Raw genomic sequence first — 17,433 nt, 5'->3', positions numbered from 1 at the left:
GAGGGTGTCCTTGTAGCGTTTCCGCTGCCCACCTTTGGCTTGTTTGCCATGAAGGAACTCCGAGTAGAGCACTTGCTTTGGGAGTCTCGTGTCTGGCATGTGGACTATGTGGTCTGTCCAGTGGAGCTGATCAAGTGTGGTCAGTGCTTCAATGCTGGGGATGTTAGCCTGAGTGAGGACGCTGATGTTAGTGCGCCTGTCCCCCCAGGGGATTTGTAGGATCTTGCGGAGACATCTTTGGTGTTATTTCTCCAGCCACTTGAGGTGTCTACTGTACATGGTCCATGTCTCTGAGCCATACAGGAGGTATTATTACAGTCCTGTAGACCATGAGCTTAATGACAGTTTGGAGGGCCTGGTCTTTAAACACTCTTTTCCTAAGTATATGCCATTCAGCACAGGAAGACCTCCTTGCTTACTACATACTAAACACTGTTTTACAGATTTGCTTTCTAGATTCTTGCTATCCAATTTCAGCTTTACTTCCTTCTCTTTTGAATTCGTTCTCAGGTTTCCATCCCCCTGCCAAGCTAGTTGAAACTCTCCCCAACTGCACTAACAAAACTCCGCACGAGGATATTGGTCCCGGCGCTGTTGAGGTGCAACCCGTCCGGTTTATACAGGTACCATCTCCCCCAGAAGCGGTCCCAATGCCTCAAGAATTTAAAGCCCTCTCTCCTACACCAACTTTCCAGCCACGTGTTCATCCTCTCTATCCTTCAATTCTTATACTCATTAGCACGTGGCACTGGTAGTAACCCGGAGATTACTATCTTTGAGGTCCTACCCTTTAATTTTCTTCCTAGCTCCCTGAATTCTTCCTGTAGGACCTCATCCCTTATTTTACTTATGTTGTTGGTGGTCCCAATATGGACCATGACCTCTAGCTGTTTACTCTCCTCTCTCTTTTCGTCCCCCCCCCCGCAGGATGCCCTGCGGCCGCTCTGTGACATCCTTGACCCTAGCACCAGGGAGGCACAAAACCATTTGGCACATCACGCCACAGTGGATATGAAAAACAATTTTCTATGGGGGGGGCAGTTGATGCAGATAGGATGGGAGAGATCAGTGATTCCCAGGGACAGTACAGACAAAGGTAGCACCTCGACGATGAAGAAGAAAGGGAGTTATGACTTAGGATTAGTCGATAACATTGCGGTCCGGTATCAAGGGTATGTTTGGAAGAATATGGATACATTTGCCACACACAAGCATGATTGTGGAAGAGTAACTGGGGTAGAGGTGATAATAGATAGGGATCCGATGACACAACCCCAGAAACAGTATAATTTTCCCCGGGAAGCAGAAACTGCTATAAATTTCCTGGTGGATCAAGATGTGTTGAGGACCATAGCCAGACATGTAAACTCACCCCTATGGCCAGTAAAAAGCCCAATAATTCATGGAGGACCGAGTCCTGAATAAAAATATTCCAGCCTGTGCACCCAGTGGTGGTAGCAAATTTGATAGGAAGTATCCCCGCAGCCGCTACAACTTTCACCATGCTAGACATTTCAAACCGTTTTTTGTGCATTCCCCGAGACGGATGGACCAGTATAAATTTGCCTTTACCTTCAAGGGTCAGCAATATACATGGACTAGTCTTCCACAAGGATTTCACAATAGTCCCTCGACTTTTCACCGAAGTATGGCAGATGCAGTATAATGTGGATTAATGTGAGGTTATCCACTTTGGTGGTAAAAACAAGAGGGCTGATTATTATCTGAATGGTAACAGATTGGTAAAGGGGGAGGTGCAACGAGACCTGGGTGTCATGGTACATCAGTCATTGAAGGTTGACATACATGTGCAGCAGGCAGTGAAGGTGGCAAATGGCATGTTGGTCTTCATAGCCAGAGGATTCAAGTATAGGAGCTTTGAGGTCTTACTACAGTTGTACAGGGCCTTGGTAAGGCCACACCTTGAATACTGTGTACAGTTTTGGTCGCCTAATCTGAGGAAGTACATTCTTGCTATTGAGGGAGTGCAACAAAGGTTCACCAGACTGATTCCCTGGATGACAGGACTGACATATGAAGAAAGACTGAATCGATTAGGCTTGTATTCAATGAAATTTAGAATAATGAGAAGGGATCTCATAGAAACATATAAAATTATGACGGGATTGGACAGGTTAGATGCAGGAAAAATGTTCCCGATGTTGGAGAAGTCCAGAACCAGGGTCCACAGTCTAAGGTTAAGGGGTAAGCCATTAAGGACTGAGATGAGGAGAACTTCTTCACTCAGTTGTGGGCACGTGGAATTCTCTACCACAGAAAGTTGTTGGGGCCAGTTCATTAGATATATTCAAAAGGGAGTTCGATGTGGCCCTCACAGCTAAAGGGATCAAGGGGTATGGAGAGAAAGCAGGAATGGGGTACTGAAAATGCATGATCAGCCATGATCATATTGAATGGTGGTGCAGGTTCGAAGGGCCAAATGGCCTACTCCTGCACCTATTTTCTATGTTTCTATTAACAGGGTCCCTACAAACGCTAGTGAACGAACAAAAGGAGTAACAAATGTGGCCAAATGGGAAGGGAAATTTACCTTAGCAGAAACACGCTGTAGGAACAGCAGGAGTGGGAAGGGATGAAAAAAAGACCTAACTGATCAAGATGTGGGGCACACACCAGTAATGAAGGCACGACATTGGTAATAACTTATGGAGGCAAGACAGTGTTACGATAACAGAAGAATGTATATGTACAAAGTTGAAATGTCAGTAGAATCTGTCGAAACCGACACGTGTTTAACTGAGAGAAGGGTAATAACTAGGCACAAGTTTTGGAGGAAGTTAGCGAGAACCTAGGAGCAACACTCGACTGCAGGAACCTGGGATAAAATCCCTAAGCTGAAGTCGGATGGAGCTTGATCACCTTGGACCGAATCGTGTAATATCTATATAGGTTGAGTCCTATATTCTGTAGTAACTAATGAGCAGTGTTTGTTAAAGCATTTATTAAAGATAAGTTGGCTTGTGAATCTAATGTCATAGTCTTTTGTTCAGGTTAAACATACTGTGCGAACCTTAAAAGGAAAATTGCCAACCTATTTGTTTGCTCTTTCGAACATCTAGCGAATTCGGTGCAACAAGGCTATTTCGGCCCATCATGTCCACACTGGCCAAATAAAAAATCTACTTCATTATTGCTAATAGCTAGGTTTCCTCTTTCATGGCAAATATTTATTTTCAATACCATAATGCCAACATCTACCCTGTAACTGAATACTGCAGTCATATCTATAAACCTCCTTTTTGCATCTCACTTGATTCCAGGACAGGAAACAAGAAAAAGTTGTCTGACTTACAAAACAATATTTTTCTCGCCTCTGACCTTTCTAGTCTCTGCCACAACCTTTCTATTCTTACTTTTATCCATACTATGCTGGTCATAGCTTTTCAAACTTTCCTCTGGTTTCTCCAGAGTACCACATATGCTATCTCTTTACCCTCTCCATATGTTGAAATCAGCACTCATCACACAATTTCCTTTTCTAGTCTTTGCCAGAACCTCAAACACTGGAACACCGTACCTTCCTCCCTCATTATTCCCCTCTTGCTGAAATCCAGACTTTTAAACCAATCATTTAACAATACTTGAATTGCTTCATCTTCTAATCTTTTCAATCTTGGGTGAGTCCTGCTCTTTAAGTCTTGGTCCTTTACTTGGGGTTCACAATTTTAAAGAGAATTCTTGCTACTATGGATTGGAAGAATGGGAGAACTTTGCACTTGTAAGGTACTTGCTACAGGAATTCTTCAAGCAACAGTTCATAAATGCCCGGGGACATCTTGTTTCCAAGTCCACTACAGCAATCGACCTAATGGAATTAATGAAAATTTGGCATGCTTAAAGTTCATCACCAATAGACATTGTCCCTAAAATACCAATTTGTATATCAGTGTAGTGATACCATCTTTACTTCACAATGCATTTTGGAGACAGTCACGTTGCTGCTGAAAATCCACAAGTTTATCACCACCTAATGAACTTTCTCCATAACATAAGGAATCAGAAATTTCTGCACTCAAACTGAATTTGAGAATCATGGAGCTTAAAAATATAGGTAGCACTGCAGCTCAGGCTTCTTATACTCCTTTTCTGGGTATAATTTATTACTATTTCATTAGAACCTTTTTAGTACTTTTCATAATTTAGTTATGAGTGAGTTTGAAATCAGGTATACTACAATCAGTATACTCAAATACTTTCAGGTGATTAATAAAAGTGGATACAGCTTAATGCATTTGCAAGAGAAAAACCCTTACCCGTAGGTGAAGACTGAAAAAGAAGTCAAAAGGCTACTAATCAAATACAGAGACAGTTAAAAAGTCCGTTGGTTGATTTTCATAGTATTCAAATCTAAAAAATATTTCCATTACTTTCAAATAGCATTTTATCATGAATATATTTTTAGCTATAGTATTAATGCTAAATCAAGGAAAAATTATTTGTAATATTTCAATTTTTAGCTAAAAATATTTATGTTGAGTGCTTCCTAACCTCTACTTATGTGGCTAAGTGTAATACTGCAATAAGCCACAAAAAGGCGCTAAACAATTCAGATTTGTCTCTTTCAGGGAAAGGAAAATTCAATTTACACAAGACCATTCCTTGAAAAAGTACCATTATTTCTTCATGTTGACAAAAATAGATGATCAAAAGTCCATTTAAACGTCAACTGTTTTCACATTAAAACAAAATCACAATCTATCTTAACAGATGTCAACCCATTTTTAAAATAAACATAACACAGCAAAGGAATTTCATATGAATCCAACAAGTATCCATATACACTGCAATTTCATTGTTACGGATCATCTTTAATGATAAAATAATGCTCATAAAACGTGAATAGTCAATTACTGCTTTAACTATATTCTATGCATCTGAACATTTGGCCAATGTTATTAAAAGAAAACCTTGATACTAAACTTTCAATATTAAGAACTTTTGCCTGGCTTTTGTAAAATCTTTATTAACAGTTGGAATGTGGAGATCAAATGTCATTAATATAATCTCTGAATAGTACCATGTTCCTGGTCTACTTGCGGCAGACACACTCGAGAGGTTTGAGGTTGTATTTACATTGTTGCTGCTGGGCTGACACTAGTAACTACAGTACAGGTTCCAGCCAGGCAATACCTCATTTATACAGCCTGGCTTTGATGCAAATTGTCCTGACCAGAGGAGAGCACTGTGCATCCTTGCTTATGTGCACACACAGAGCACCACTCTCAGCTGCTAAGTGTTAAGTATATTGAGTGTGCAGGTGATTCCTATGATTTGTTTAAGCTGACTTGACTCCACACTGGAGTTAAATTCCATACAGCATAAAAGCCAAGTGGTATGAGGCTGTATTTTCCAGGGGATCTTACACCACTCTGCAGGAGTCAGATCAGTACTAAATTCAGAGTTATATTGCCAGCTTTGAGTCGCTTCAAAGCAAAAGTCACCTCAGTGATGCTAAAGTTGCTGTAAACACATTCTGACTATAACAGTGCTAAGCCTAGTTGTCCAATGTGTTGGTGTTTAGTAAGACTATCTGCTGACACCTGTATTTTAAAAAAATGCATTACCATTTAACCAAAAACAGTTCTGAGGATCTTTATTTCTTGCATTTTTTAAAAAAATATGAAACCCAGCATTACATTGGCACGCAAACCTCAGCAGTAGGCATTGCTGATCATGTAAGACATGACACAGCATTACAGGTGTATGTACAGAAATAAGAGGTCCTTTCCATTCTGGTAACTTAGTAATTATGTTCCTTTGTAAAACCATGAGAATTTTACATCCCCACTGAAACACAGTATGGAAAACAAATGCTGCACCTCTCCAACATTAATAAAAAGCACACTATACATATCATCCATAACTTTTTTTCATACAAAAAGTGCATTTTCCCCAAAAGGATTATGATTTCTTCACCTGTTCAATGATTAAGTTCTGAAACCAAAGCTGGTACAACTGCTGGTAATACACATTCTGTCTTCAAAGCAGAAATAAAGGTCTCCTTGGAATGTTTACTGCCACAATTATGTAATACAAATAAGTTTGGCAATAAAACGAGCTTTGCTGTGGGTTGAAGTTTCCTTTGCATAATGACATATGAAAAATTAACCATTGACCATTGACCATTTTTTTTCCACATACAAAGAATTAATGTAATGAAAGCTGCAAAAGTGAATAGTTTACATTCATTTGCTTATGTCACCAGTTGTGGTCAAAGACCAGTTTAGAGCTGTTTATGCAAGATCTATTTTACAAGTAAGCCCTTTTTATCAAAAAAGAAAAAAATCCAGTATATAATTAAAAATATTAGAGTCTCTGCTTTTCCATTTTACAGTTGTTATAAAAATTAAAATCCTGAGAATACAGCATATCGTAATAAACTGTTCATGGAGAGACTTACTTTGGTATGTTATCTCTAAAATACTATAGTATGAACACTGATCAAAACCCAAGAGATATGCCTGGTTTTCCTCTAACTACAGAAACAAATGGTTCAATAGGGCTGAGTTTTGCAGGGATTATGGAGGGGCCAGTAGGTAAGCACAACTTAAAAATAACTTCATATCCGATCATTAGGATTTTTTAAAAAGAAAATTTGATACACAAAGTAATATTTTCTTTGTATAGCAATCAATCAATAATTTTTGGCAATATTCATCTTCAAACTGCCAGCTACTTCAATATGTTTAGACCCTTCAATAAGTGACTTACTCACTGGCCAGTGACTAACTGGATGGAAAGAAATCTTAAACCCTGTATTTAATCAAACTGCTAAAAAGTTTTAAGCTGCTGGTTCCATTTACTGTTAAACATTTGGCAGAAACTTATGCCTGAAGACCCGAGATATAACTGGTGGTAAATTGAACTGGATTTAGCTTAATATCCTGGTACTAAAAGAAGGTGCAGCATTCTCTGTTGGTCACAGTCATTAAACGGTAACCAATCAAGAAAACAAAAATAAGTTGCAGTGGTGAGCGCAGATAAACTTACGCAACAGCTTAAAAGGAAAAAAAAATGCAATGGCAACCAGCACTGAAGAATGGACTAAACACTGTGAAAGGATGGTTGTCATACATTCATGAAAATGGATCATAAATACAAAACCATTTTCAGCAGGTTTTTCTTCTCCTTTCTCAAAACTCAACTAAAGCTATGCTACAAGTCATATTTTACAGTGAAGAGACATTATTTACATCTCATATACTTCCTCACAACTATATGCGTTGCACCTTTGGCAACCTCCATGTGTTTCTAGAATTACTCATTGTGCAGTACAGCCTAGTGCAATTCAACGAGGTTTTCCCGTTGGCACATCCTGAAGTTTTCAGCCAGGTCTGACCCTACTTTTACTTCCAAATTACTAGCCAATAAGAACAAACTTTAAAAAAAACGCAATATACAAGTGTTTTCACCGTTAAAAACAATTAAAATTTGGTTAAACAATTTTTTTTCTCTGTATACTATCAAAATCCAAAACTGTAAAATTTACTGTAAAAAAAAATGCAGTAAAAGCAAAGCTCTACAGCAATAAATTCAATTTGCTTACTTTTTTAAATCTGCATGTGTTTCCTGAAACAATACAAGTCTCATGAGGAACCCATGGTCCAGCAGTGGAATGAAGAGTCAATTCTCCTCCAAGATTGAAGATTTTTTTTTTTAAACAAAGGGGGCAAAATAAAATGAGACCAGAGAGTGCAAAGATAGCAGTCAAAAAGCCAGCTGCTTAGGAATTTCATCAAATTAGCAAAGATTTTATATTTAAAAAAACCCCAGCAAAATTGTCAGCTGGTTCAAGTGCCATTAAAAACACAGCAAGTTCAAAGAAAAACTTCAAAAGCAAAAACGGGCAACATACTTAAAAAAAAGTTTGACTTTTTTTTGATTGCATTCACACATAATTACAAGTGCTTCATCCAAACAGAATCATGCATCAAGCATTCCCTGCTTTTAACGTACTTTGCCTTTTCTATTATAATTGATTGTTCAGGAAACAGCGTGCTGTCAGATCTTAACGAGTGTACAAAGTACAGAAAGTGCCATTTTTCAGTCAACAAACCGCTGGCAGGCCTTCTTCCAGCGACAGGCAGTGCACCACATATCCCGGTTTTCCATTCCGTAAACTTTTCGGCATTTCTTTCCTTCACCCCTGGGCTTCCTGAAAGGAAGTGCATGTAAATTTATGAAAAACAGTTTTTTGAAAAGTTTTCACTCAACTCCCACTACTTAACTTTTTTTTAAAAAGAAAGCAGGGCCAGCACATATCTCTTCCCATCAATCACACCAGCCAACTCATAACTACCAGCAACATTTCAGGGAACTTAGATGAATGTTACTCTGATGGTTTGATGCCTGACACTTTGTGATATATTCACTGGCTTCAGCCTAGTGGATAGGACGAGCCTTTGCAAATTCCAGGCATTTCAAGACATCTATTTCAAAACTTTGTAGGATGCTTAAACAAACATGATTACAGAAGCAATGCTTTTCAAATGTAGCTTTGTAACTTATTAACCACATACTACAAAAACAAACTTCTCACCGTCCATCTTCCAAGATGGGAGCCAAATCTAAAACAAATCAGGCTTCAATGGTTGCTTAGTCAGCCAAAGACCCAATAGTCTATAGATTGTTCTAACCTTGTTGATAATGTGATTAAGTTAAGCTTTGATGTGATTTACTTGGTGCAAAAGAAGGAGCCCCATCTCTTGAGTTTCCTTGTCAAGAGGTCTTGCCTAGCTTCTGGACATTTAAATCTGCCATACTTAATTATGAAGAGTGCTGACTGGTTCTTAGTCTGCGGGTGTGTGGGGGCAGCTGGCCAATTGTAATCCACTATCAGCAGAAGAATGTTGATACATTTGCTGCCTTGTTTAATTGAGGATTTTAGTAGTAAACTCTGTACAAGGACAGCTACTGAGAAGCACAGGAGTGTTTACACTGACCTAAACAACAACATCGCTTCATTTTATCCATATTATTCTCTTTTTAAAACCTGTGGAATATTTGAAAAAGAAAAAAATTGAAGGAATTGCCTCCAGAAACATACAGGCAGATGCTATAAATACGGAACTAAAGGCAAGAGCACACAAGTATGCAAAAATTGTTTTTTTACAGGGCGATGGGGACACAGCAGGGGAGTGGGACTATTTGGATTGCTCTTTCAAAAAGCCGGCACAGGCGTGATTGGCTGAATGACCTCATTCTGCACTGTATCATTCTATGATTCTATGTCTATACCTGTTTTGTAGAGCACTGTGGAGTTGTCGTGCGATTAGTGTCAACTGAAAATACTAATTAATAACAGTTCAAATAAATCATACAGGTACAATGTCTGAAATCCGGAATCCTCGGGACCGAATCGTGCTGGATTTCGGACATTGCTGCCCACCGATCTTCCGCTCTTTGCCGCTTGCCGAAATGTCCGGTTTTCGGATAATTCCGGTTTTCGGAAGTTCGGATTCGGGATGTTGCACCTGCATTAATTTTCATCTTACAGATGCAATCAAGTACTATTGATTGTATCAAGTATCAAGCTTAAATTTTCTTTCAAAAGTTATTTGTTCAAAAATATTTTTAAAAATGACTCGTGCTACTATAGGTTAACAGAATGGTTTTGGTTTCAGTCATAGGGATCGAATTCAATCCATTACACTAGACTAAAATATGGAACATAAAATAAGATAGTACCTTGTTCCTGTCCCTGGTTTAGGGGATGACACGAGAGAAGTATGTACCTTTAAGGATGGGTGAGAAATCTGTCGCTTCTCAACAATACTGATTGGACGAATTTGTGTTAAAGGACCCTAAAGGTAAGCAGAGATTCAAAAAATCAGTTCCTAGTTTCCACATCACTATATCAAAAAGTACAAATAAAAAGCAAAACACTGCAATTGGGGGAAAAAAAACAGAATAGGAAGGACTGTGTCTGAAATGTCGACTTGCTGTTTCTCTCTACTTGATGGCGACTAACCAGCTGTGTATTTCCTGCATTTTCTGTTTTTGCTTCAAGAAGGTACAATTTATCATTGATGGCTGTGTGGAAGATCTATATTGTGGTTCCAGCCCACAAAGGAATTTTAAATTGGAATGCAATGTGTGTCAGTTAACATTCCATTTGCATCAGACATTCAAGTCTCATAGGTTTTCATATACAGTACAAAAATATGTTCTAAAGTTACTTGAAGCCATTAGTGGTTCCAAGAGTTAGCTCACTCTGGGTTTGTATCATCTTCATTACTTGACAGAAATGCCAGTGCTGCATTAAATTCTTCCAAGCCTCACAAGGGTACTGCACCTTTGGACTATTGTAGCTGCAAATCCAAGTTCATTTTATGTTCCTCTTTCTCTTTGCTTTTGACATATCAGCTTGGATTTTCCAATCCAGCACAAGCCTGATCAGCAGTAGGGTGCAGTGCAATTCGCATCCACCCATCAACTCTTCTGTAAATCCCAGGGTCTGCCTCATTCAAATATTTTGGGTGAGCTCCAGGCATCAGAAATGCCTCTAAACAGGATCTCAGCCAACTGGGGGCAGGAAGTAATATGCTGCTGCAGCATTTAAAAGCCTTCCAGCATCTTAAAGGGGCAGGCAATAACATTGTCATTTCTGTTCAGAGAAAGGTCTCAGTTTGCAGAATGGCTGCCAGTTCTTCAGGAGGACAGAGACATCCAGATTTTCTAATGGGGCAGCAGAGGAGGCAATACATACAGTGCTCAGTGCCAAAGAGAGCTGGGCAGTCAGTGCCACCTCCACCATTCCTGTTCGGCCAGGTAGTACCGAAAGTTTAATGAACTTACTGGTCAAAGTGACAGAAATAACCAACACCGTGTAAGAATTCACTGTAGTAAGCATATCTGTCACTTATAATGATCTATCGGTCACACTACATTAAAATACTTTAATAGCTTAACAATGCTGTGAGGCTGCCTTGTGTCCTTGAGCAGCCTCCATCTGGAAATGACAACCTTCCATGTATTCACCATGCAACAGAATTACATGGAATGGAATTGCCTGTGGCCTGCATCTGTCACCATCCCCTTCATGCATGCTGACACCAGGTTTAACTGCAGGTCACAAGAACATAAAGGTAATTCTCACTTTCTCTGCACTCTAACTTGTGAGTGTGCGAGAGAGTGAGTGAGCATGAAGCAAAGGGGAGTATGTGCACACTGCAGAACAGTGACAGATGTTCCCACAAATGTCCAACCCATCGCCCCCAATGAGTGACGGGTGCAGCAAATCCAGGAGGAAGCCAGGCAATCAGCAAACAATGAAATCCTCATTTAATTCCTTCCATGTGAATTCTACTCATGAAGAAACCATTGTAACCTCTCTTCCTCTAGACGCTGAAGAATAACACAAAAGCCCGCGGTCATCCAGCCCTGCCACTATATCAGAGCTCGTACTCACACCCAGTCCATTTCTCCTAAGCATCACTTGGGGGAGTTAAGAGAATAAGTCTGCACTGGCAGACAAATAGAGCACGAGGGAGGAGGAGTTGTTGGAGGAGGCCCACGAGGAGTAAGACAGAGGATCAGGATCTTTAGCCCCTTGGCTGAAGAGCCTGGGGAGCATGATTTCACAGGTCCGTGTTTAGTTTTTTTAAAAAGATTGCAGAGCATCAAGCAATAGGAGCCATGTCAGAAAGTGTATCTCAGATGGCAGCTTGGGTGTTTGAGTTCAGTAGCAGCATGTAAAGGATGTTGGAGGACTACCGTATAACTTAGCAGTCCACCTTGGGACTCCAAGCACATCTGCAGTCAGGTCCCCATGACGGGCTTTAAAGGGCAGCTTGTATTTCTTCCATGGATTCTCAGATTGCTGTCATTGGGGCCTGGGATATCCAGATTTGAGAGAGCTGTTCTTTCTAGCATCTGAAGGATTACAGATGGGTTCAGATAAGCATCACAAGGCAGCTTCCCTGGCCTCTTTTTGACCACTAACCCTGCTTTACTGCAGATCATAGCCATGCTGAGCCAGTGGCCAGGGCTAGTTAGATGGAAGGAATGGACACAGAGGGAAGTGCAGTCTCCTAGGGTAGCAGAACATGTATCCTCTGGTCAATCCCTCAATTGGTTGTACACATGGCAGAGAGTATGCAAGGCCTGTTTTCCCATACAATATCACAATACGGGGAACCTGCAGCAGATCTGTGATCGTTGCACTAAAGATTAAGGGCAACTGTGACCCGAAACAGCCACTAGCAGTCTGGTGCCTATGGTGGAGGTGGTCGGTAAGTCTTCTTGCAACAAATAGCATAAGTCAGTGATGGCTTTCTTAGTAAAGTAAAGCCTCTGCAGTCACTGGTGTTGCTTGATCAGCAGGGCATTCCTACATTGTTCTCCCTACTCTTACAAAAAACAAAGATTATGTGGAATTCCCAATGGAAAACCAGTCTTTGTTGGTTCCTCAAACTTTTTCCCCTCATTATTGTGTTCCTAACACAGATGAGACCGCACACAGGGAGATTAAAGTAACAGTGACCTCAGTCTTTATTAAGACACTCCAGAGTGAGGAACAGGCCTTAGGGGCCGGCTTATATACAGTGCTCCCAAGGGATGCTGGGATCCCTTGGGACTTCAGGGGATGCACTCCCTGGTGGCGGAACATGAGAGTGCATGCTTTACAGATACACGACATCACTCCCCCGCAAAGTCAAAGTGAAAACTATTTACAAGGTGAGGCGGTCGGGAGCCTTTCTTTCCCTGGCGGACCGCCTCGGCACAAATGTCTGTTCTGGTGTGTTGGCTGTGCCCTCGATGGGCTGGCGTGTTGTTGGCCCTGCAGGGCTGCTGGGTGAGCCTGGCCTTGCTGGGGTGTTGGGCGTGATGGGTTAAATTTCCTGGTCTGAGGTGGTGTCGTTGATCCTTTGGGTGTGTGTTGTGGGCTCAAAACAGGTGGTATCTGCTGTGGGTTGTTCAGGGCAGTCTGTGAACCGCAGCCTCGTTTGGTCCAGGTGCTTTCTGCAAATTTGTCCGTTGTCTAGTTTGACTACAAACACCCTACTCCCTTCTTTAACTATCACCGTGCCCGCAATCCACATGGGACCATGTCCATAGTTTAGCACATACACAGGGTCATTCAGATCAATTTCCCGTGACACAGTGGCTCGACTATCGTTTACATTTTGTTGCTGCCGCCTGCTCTCTACCTGATCGTGCAGGTTGGAGTGAACCAGCGAGAGTCTGGTTTTAAGTGTCCTTTTCATGAGTAGCTCAGCCGGGGGCACCCATGAGCGAGTGGGTTCTCGTGCGATAGTTGAGCAATACTTGGGACAGGCGGGTTTGGAGTGAGTCTTCTGTGACTCGTTTAAGGCTCTGTTTGATGGTTTGTACTGCCCGCTCTGCCTGCCCATTGGAGGCTGGTTTAAACGGGGCCGAGGTGACATGTTTGATCCCATTGCGGGTCATGAATTCCTTAAATTCGGCACTGGTGAAACATGGCCCGTTGTCACTAACCAGTATGTCAGGCAGGCCGTGGGTGGCAAACATGGCCCTCAGGCTTTCAATGGTGGCGGTGGCAGTGCTTCCCAACAACATTATTTCACATTTAATCCATTTTGAAAAAGCATCCACCACCACCAGGAGGAACATTTTACCGAGAATTGGGCCCGGATAGTCGACATGGATTCTCGATCATGGTCTGGAGGGCCAGGACCACAAACTTACTGGTGCCTCTCTGAGCACACACGCTGCATCGCCGTACACAGGACTCTAAGTCAGAGTCGATATCGGGCCACCACACATGGGATCTGGCTATCGCTTGCATCATTGCTATACCCGGGTGTGTGCTGTGGAGATCCAAGATGAACATCTCCCTGCTCTTTTTGGGTAGCACTACGTGGTTACCCCACAACAGGCAGTCTGCCTAAATGGACAGCTCGTCCTTTCGCTGCTGGAACGACTTGATTAGCTCTTGCATTTTAACGGGGATGCTGGCCCAGCTCCCATGCAGTACACAGTTTTTTACTAGGAACAGCAGAGGATCTTGGCTGGTCCAAGTCCTAATCTGGCGGGCCATGACAGGTGATTTATCATTTTCTAACGCTTCCATGACCATCAACAAGTCTGCGGGCTGCGCCACCATCAACAAGTTTGCAGGCTGCGCCATTTCCACCCCCGTGGTGGGCAATGGTAGGCGACTGAGAGCATCCGCACAGTTCTCGGTGCCTGGCCTGTGGCGGATGGTATAGTTATACGCTGATAGCGCGAGTGCCCACCTTTATATGCGAGCTGAGGCATCAGTATTTATCCCCTTGTTTTCAGCGAACAGGGATATGGGGGGCTTGTGATCAGTTTCCAGCTCAAATCTGAGGCCAAACAGGTACTGATGCATTTTCTTTACCCCGAACACACACGCTAATGCCTCTTTCTCAATCATGCTGTAGGCCCTCTTGGTCTTAGACAAGCTTCTGGAGGCATAGGCGACAGGTTGCAACTTCCCCGCAACGTTAGCTTGTTGTAATACACACCCGACTCCGTACGATGACGCATCACATGCTAGCACAAGTCTTTTACACAGGTTACACAATACAAGCAGCTTGTTGGAGCATAAAATGTTTCTGGCTTTCTCCCCATACCCAGTTCTCACCTTTACGCAATAATACATGTAGGAGCTCTAAGAGGGTGCTTAACCCCAGTAGGAAGTTACCAAAATAATTGAGTCGTCCCAGGAACGACTGCAGCTCTGTGACGTTCTGTGGCCTGGGTGCGTTCCTGATAGCCTCTGTGGGCCGAATGCTGTCCGCCGCGATCTTTCTCCCCAAAAACTCAATTTCTGTTGCCATGGAGACGCATTTCGACCTCTTCAGCTGCAGCCCTACGCAATCCAGTCGCTGGTGGACCTCCTCCAGGTTTTGTAGGTGCTCAACCGTGTCCCGACCTGTGACCAATATGTCGTCCTGAAAAACCACTGTGCATGGTACCGACTTGAGTAGGCTCTCCATGTTTCTCTGGAAGATTGCTGCAGCCGACCGAATTACAAACGGGCATCTGTTGTAGATGAACAGTCCCTTGTGCGTGTTGATGTAGGTGAGGCACTTCAAAGACTCCTCCAGCTCCTGCGTCATGTCGGCCGAAGTCAGGTCGAGCTTGGTGAACGTCTTGCTTCCTGCCAGCATTGCAAATAGGTCGTCTGCCTTAGGTAGCGGGTATTGGTCCTGTAGCGAGAAACGATTAATAGTTGCTTTATAATTGCCGCAAATGCTGACTGTGCCATCACTTTTGAGTACTGGAACAATCGGGCTGGTCCACTTGCTGAATTCCACTGGGGAGATGATGCCCTCGCATTGCAGCCTGTCCAGCTCGATTTCCACTCTCTCCCCCATCATGTGAGGTACCGCTCGCGCCTTGTGGTGAATGGGTCATACCTCTGGGACCAAGTGGATGTGCACCTTCGCCCTGGAAAAGTTTCCAATGCCTGGCTCAAAAAGGGAAGGAAATTTGTTAAGAACCTGGGTACATGAGGCCTCATCGACATGTGATAGCGCTCGGATGTCATCCCAGTTCCAGCGGATTTTGCCCAGCCAGCTCCTTCCAAGCAGTGTGGGACCATCGCCCGGGACAATCCAGAGTGGCAGTTCGTGCACCGTGCCCTCGTAGGTGACCTTGACCATGGCACTACCCAGGACAGTGATGAGCTCTTTGGTGTACGTTCTCAGTGGATGGGGCTCAGGCTGGTCTGAGTGCCTTGTTGCACCACAGTCTCTCAAACATCTTTTTATTCATGGTGGATTGGCTAGCGCCAGTGTCCAGTTCCATGGCTACAGGTAAGCCATTCAATTTTACATTTAGCATATAGGTGGACATTTCGTCGAAAATGTGTGCAACCCGTGTACTTCAGCATCTGCCTCCTCTCTCTCAGGCTCGAAATTGCTTTGATGCACCATGGACAGATCTTCCTCTGTCACATGGTGGTTCGCAGGTTTTGCAGAACTTGCAGCTTGTCTGCTAGCTCGTTGGAGGTGCCCCATTGTTCCATAGCTCTTGCAAACATACCCTTTGAAGCAGCTTGAATAGGCTGAATGGAAGCCTTCACAACACCAACAAAGTGTGAATTGCCTTGCATTCATCCTTTGTTGCGGACTCTGAGTCATCTGAGGCCTGCTGGCAGTTGCAGACTCGTGGTTTCTGCCCTGTACATTTCTGCTTGCAAACACAGTTCCAGTTAATTTATGAACATTGCTGGCACTTGTGTGTTGAGAGATTTGTTTGGTGTTATCACTGGTGGACATAAAAGCCTGTGCTATCGCAATGGCCTTACTGAGGGTCGGTGTCTCTACAGTCAAAAGTTTTCGTAGGATGGTCTCGTGGCCAATGCCCAGTACAAAAAAGTCTCTGAGCATCTGCTCCAGATAGCCATCAAATTCACATTGTCCTGCAAGTCGCCTTAGCTCGACGACATAGCTTGCCACTTCCTAACCTTCAGATCGCTGGCACTTGTAGAACCGATACCTCGCCATCAGCACGTTCTCCCTCAGGTTAAGATGCTCCCGAACCAGTGTACACAGCTCCTCATATAACTTATCTGTGGGTTTCACCGGAGCCAGAAGATTCTTAATGAGGCTGTAGGTCGGTGCCCTGCATACCGTGAGGAGGACCGCTCTCCTTTTTGTAGCACTTCTTTCTCTGTCCAGCTCGTTGGCTACAAAGTACTGGTCTAGCCATTCGACATAGGCTTCCCAGTCCTCACCCTCCGAGAACTTCTCCAGGATGCCCACAGTTTGCTGCATCTTTGCGCTGGACTCGTATACTCGTCGCCAGTTATTGTGTTCCTAACACAGATGAGACTACACACAGGGAGGTTAAAGTAACAGTGACCCCAGTCTTCATTAAGACACTCCAGAGTGAGGAACAGACCTTAAGGGCTGGCTTATATGCAGTGCTCCCAAGGGATGCTGGGATCCCTTGGGACTTCCAGGGATGCACTCCCTGGTGGTGGAACATGGGAGTGCATGCTTTATAGATACACAACACTCATCTCATGTCAGCAGCAATCGCATTTCTGAGTTAGGTCCTGGGTTCAAATCTCACCCTGGAATTTTAGCACAGAATCTGGCCTGACACTTCAGTGCAGTACTGAAGGAGTGCTGCACTGTCAGAGGCAGTCTTTCGTGTGATATGTTAAACAAAGGCCATCTGCCTGTTCAACTGGAAGTAAAATATCCTATGGCATTATTCGAAGAGTAGGGAAATCCATCCAGTGTCCTAGCCAACATTTATCCATGAACCAACATCACCAAAATAATTTAACTGATTGAGTTTAATTTGCAGTTCATGTTACCTTGATGTGTGCAAAGTTGCAGCTGTGCTTGCCTACATAATAGTGGGTGCACTTTAAAAGTAATTCATTGGCTGTGAAGGCAGGACTTCCTGAATAGCACTATATAAATGCAACTTTAAAAAAATTATGAT

The 17,433-nt window shown here is 42.9% G+C and overlaps 1 protein-coding gene across 2 annotated transcripts in view; it reads right to left on the bottom strand.

The window, feature by feature from the left end:
* Positions 1-5,597: 5,597 nt before the first annotated feature.
* LOC139277554 (zinc finger protein 704-like) overlaps positions 5,598-17,433 on the bottom strand; it is a 111,841-nt gene continuing 100,005 nt past the window's right edge. For both annotated transcript variants that reach the window (XM_070896151.1, XM_070896150.1), the window contains exons 8-9: positions 9,709-9,824; positions 5,598-8,176 (exon numbers count right to left, since the gene is read on the bottom strand). In XM_070896151.1, the coding sequence (XP_070752252.1) occupies positions 8,065-8,176; positions 9,709-9,824 (228 nt within the window). In that variant the 3' untranslated portion in view covers positions 5,598-8,064. The remainder of the gene's footprint in view (positions 8,177-9,708; positions 9,825-17,433) is intronic.

The sequence above is a fragment of the Pristiophorus japonicus genome, chromosome 12 (assembly GCF_044704955.1).
Source record: "Pristiophorus japonicus isolate sPriJap1 chromosome 12, sPriJap1.hap1, whole genome shotgun sequence".
In the NCBI taxonomy this organism is placed as follows: Eukaryota; Metazoa; Chordata; class Chondrichthyes; family Pristiophoridae; genus Pristiophorus; species Pristiophorus japonicus.
This window is presented reverse-complemented; position numbering and strand designations above follow the sequence as displayed.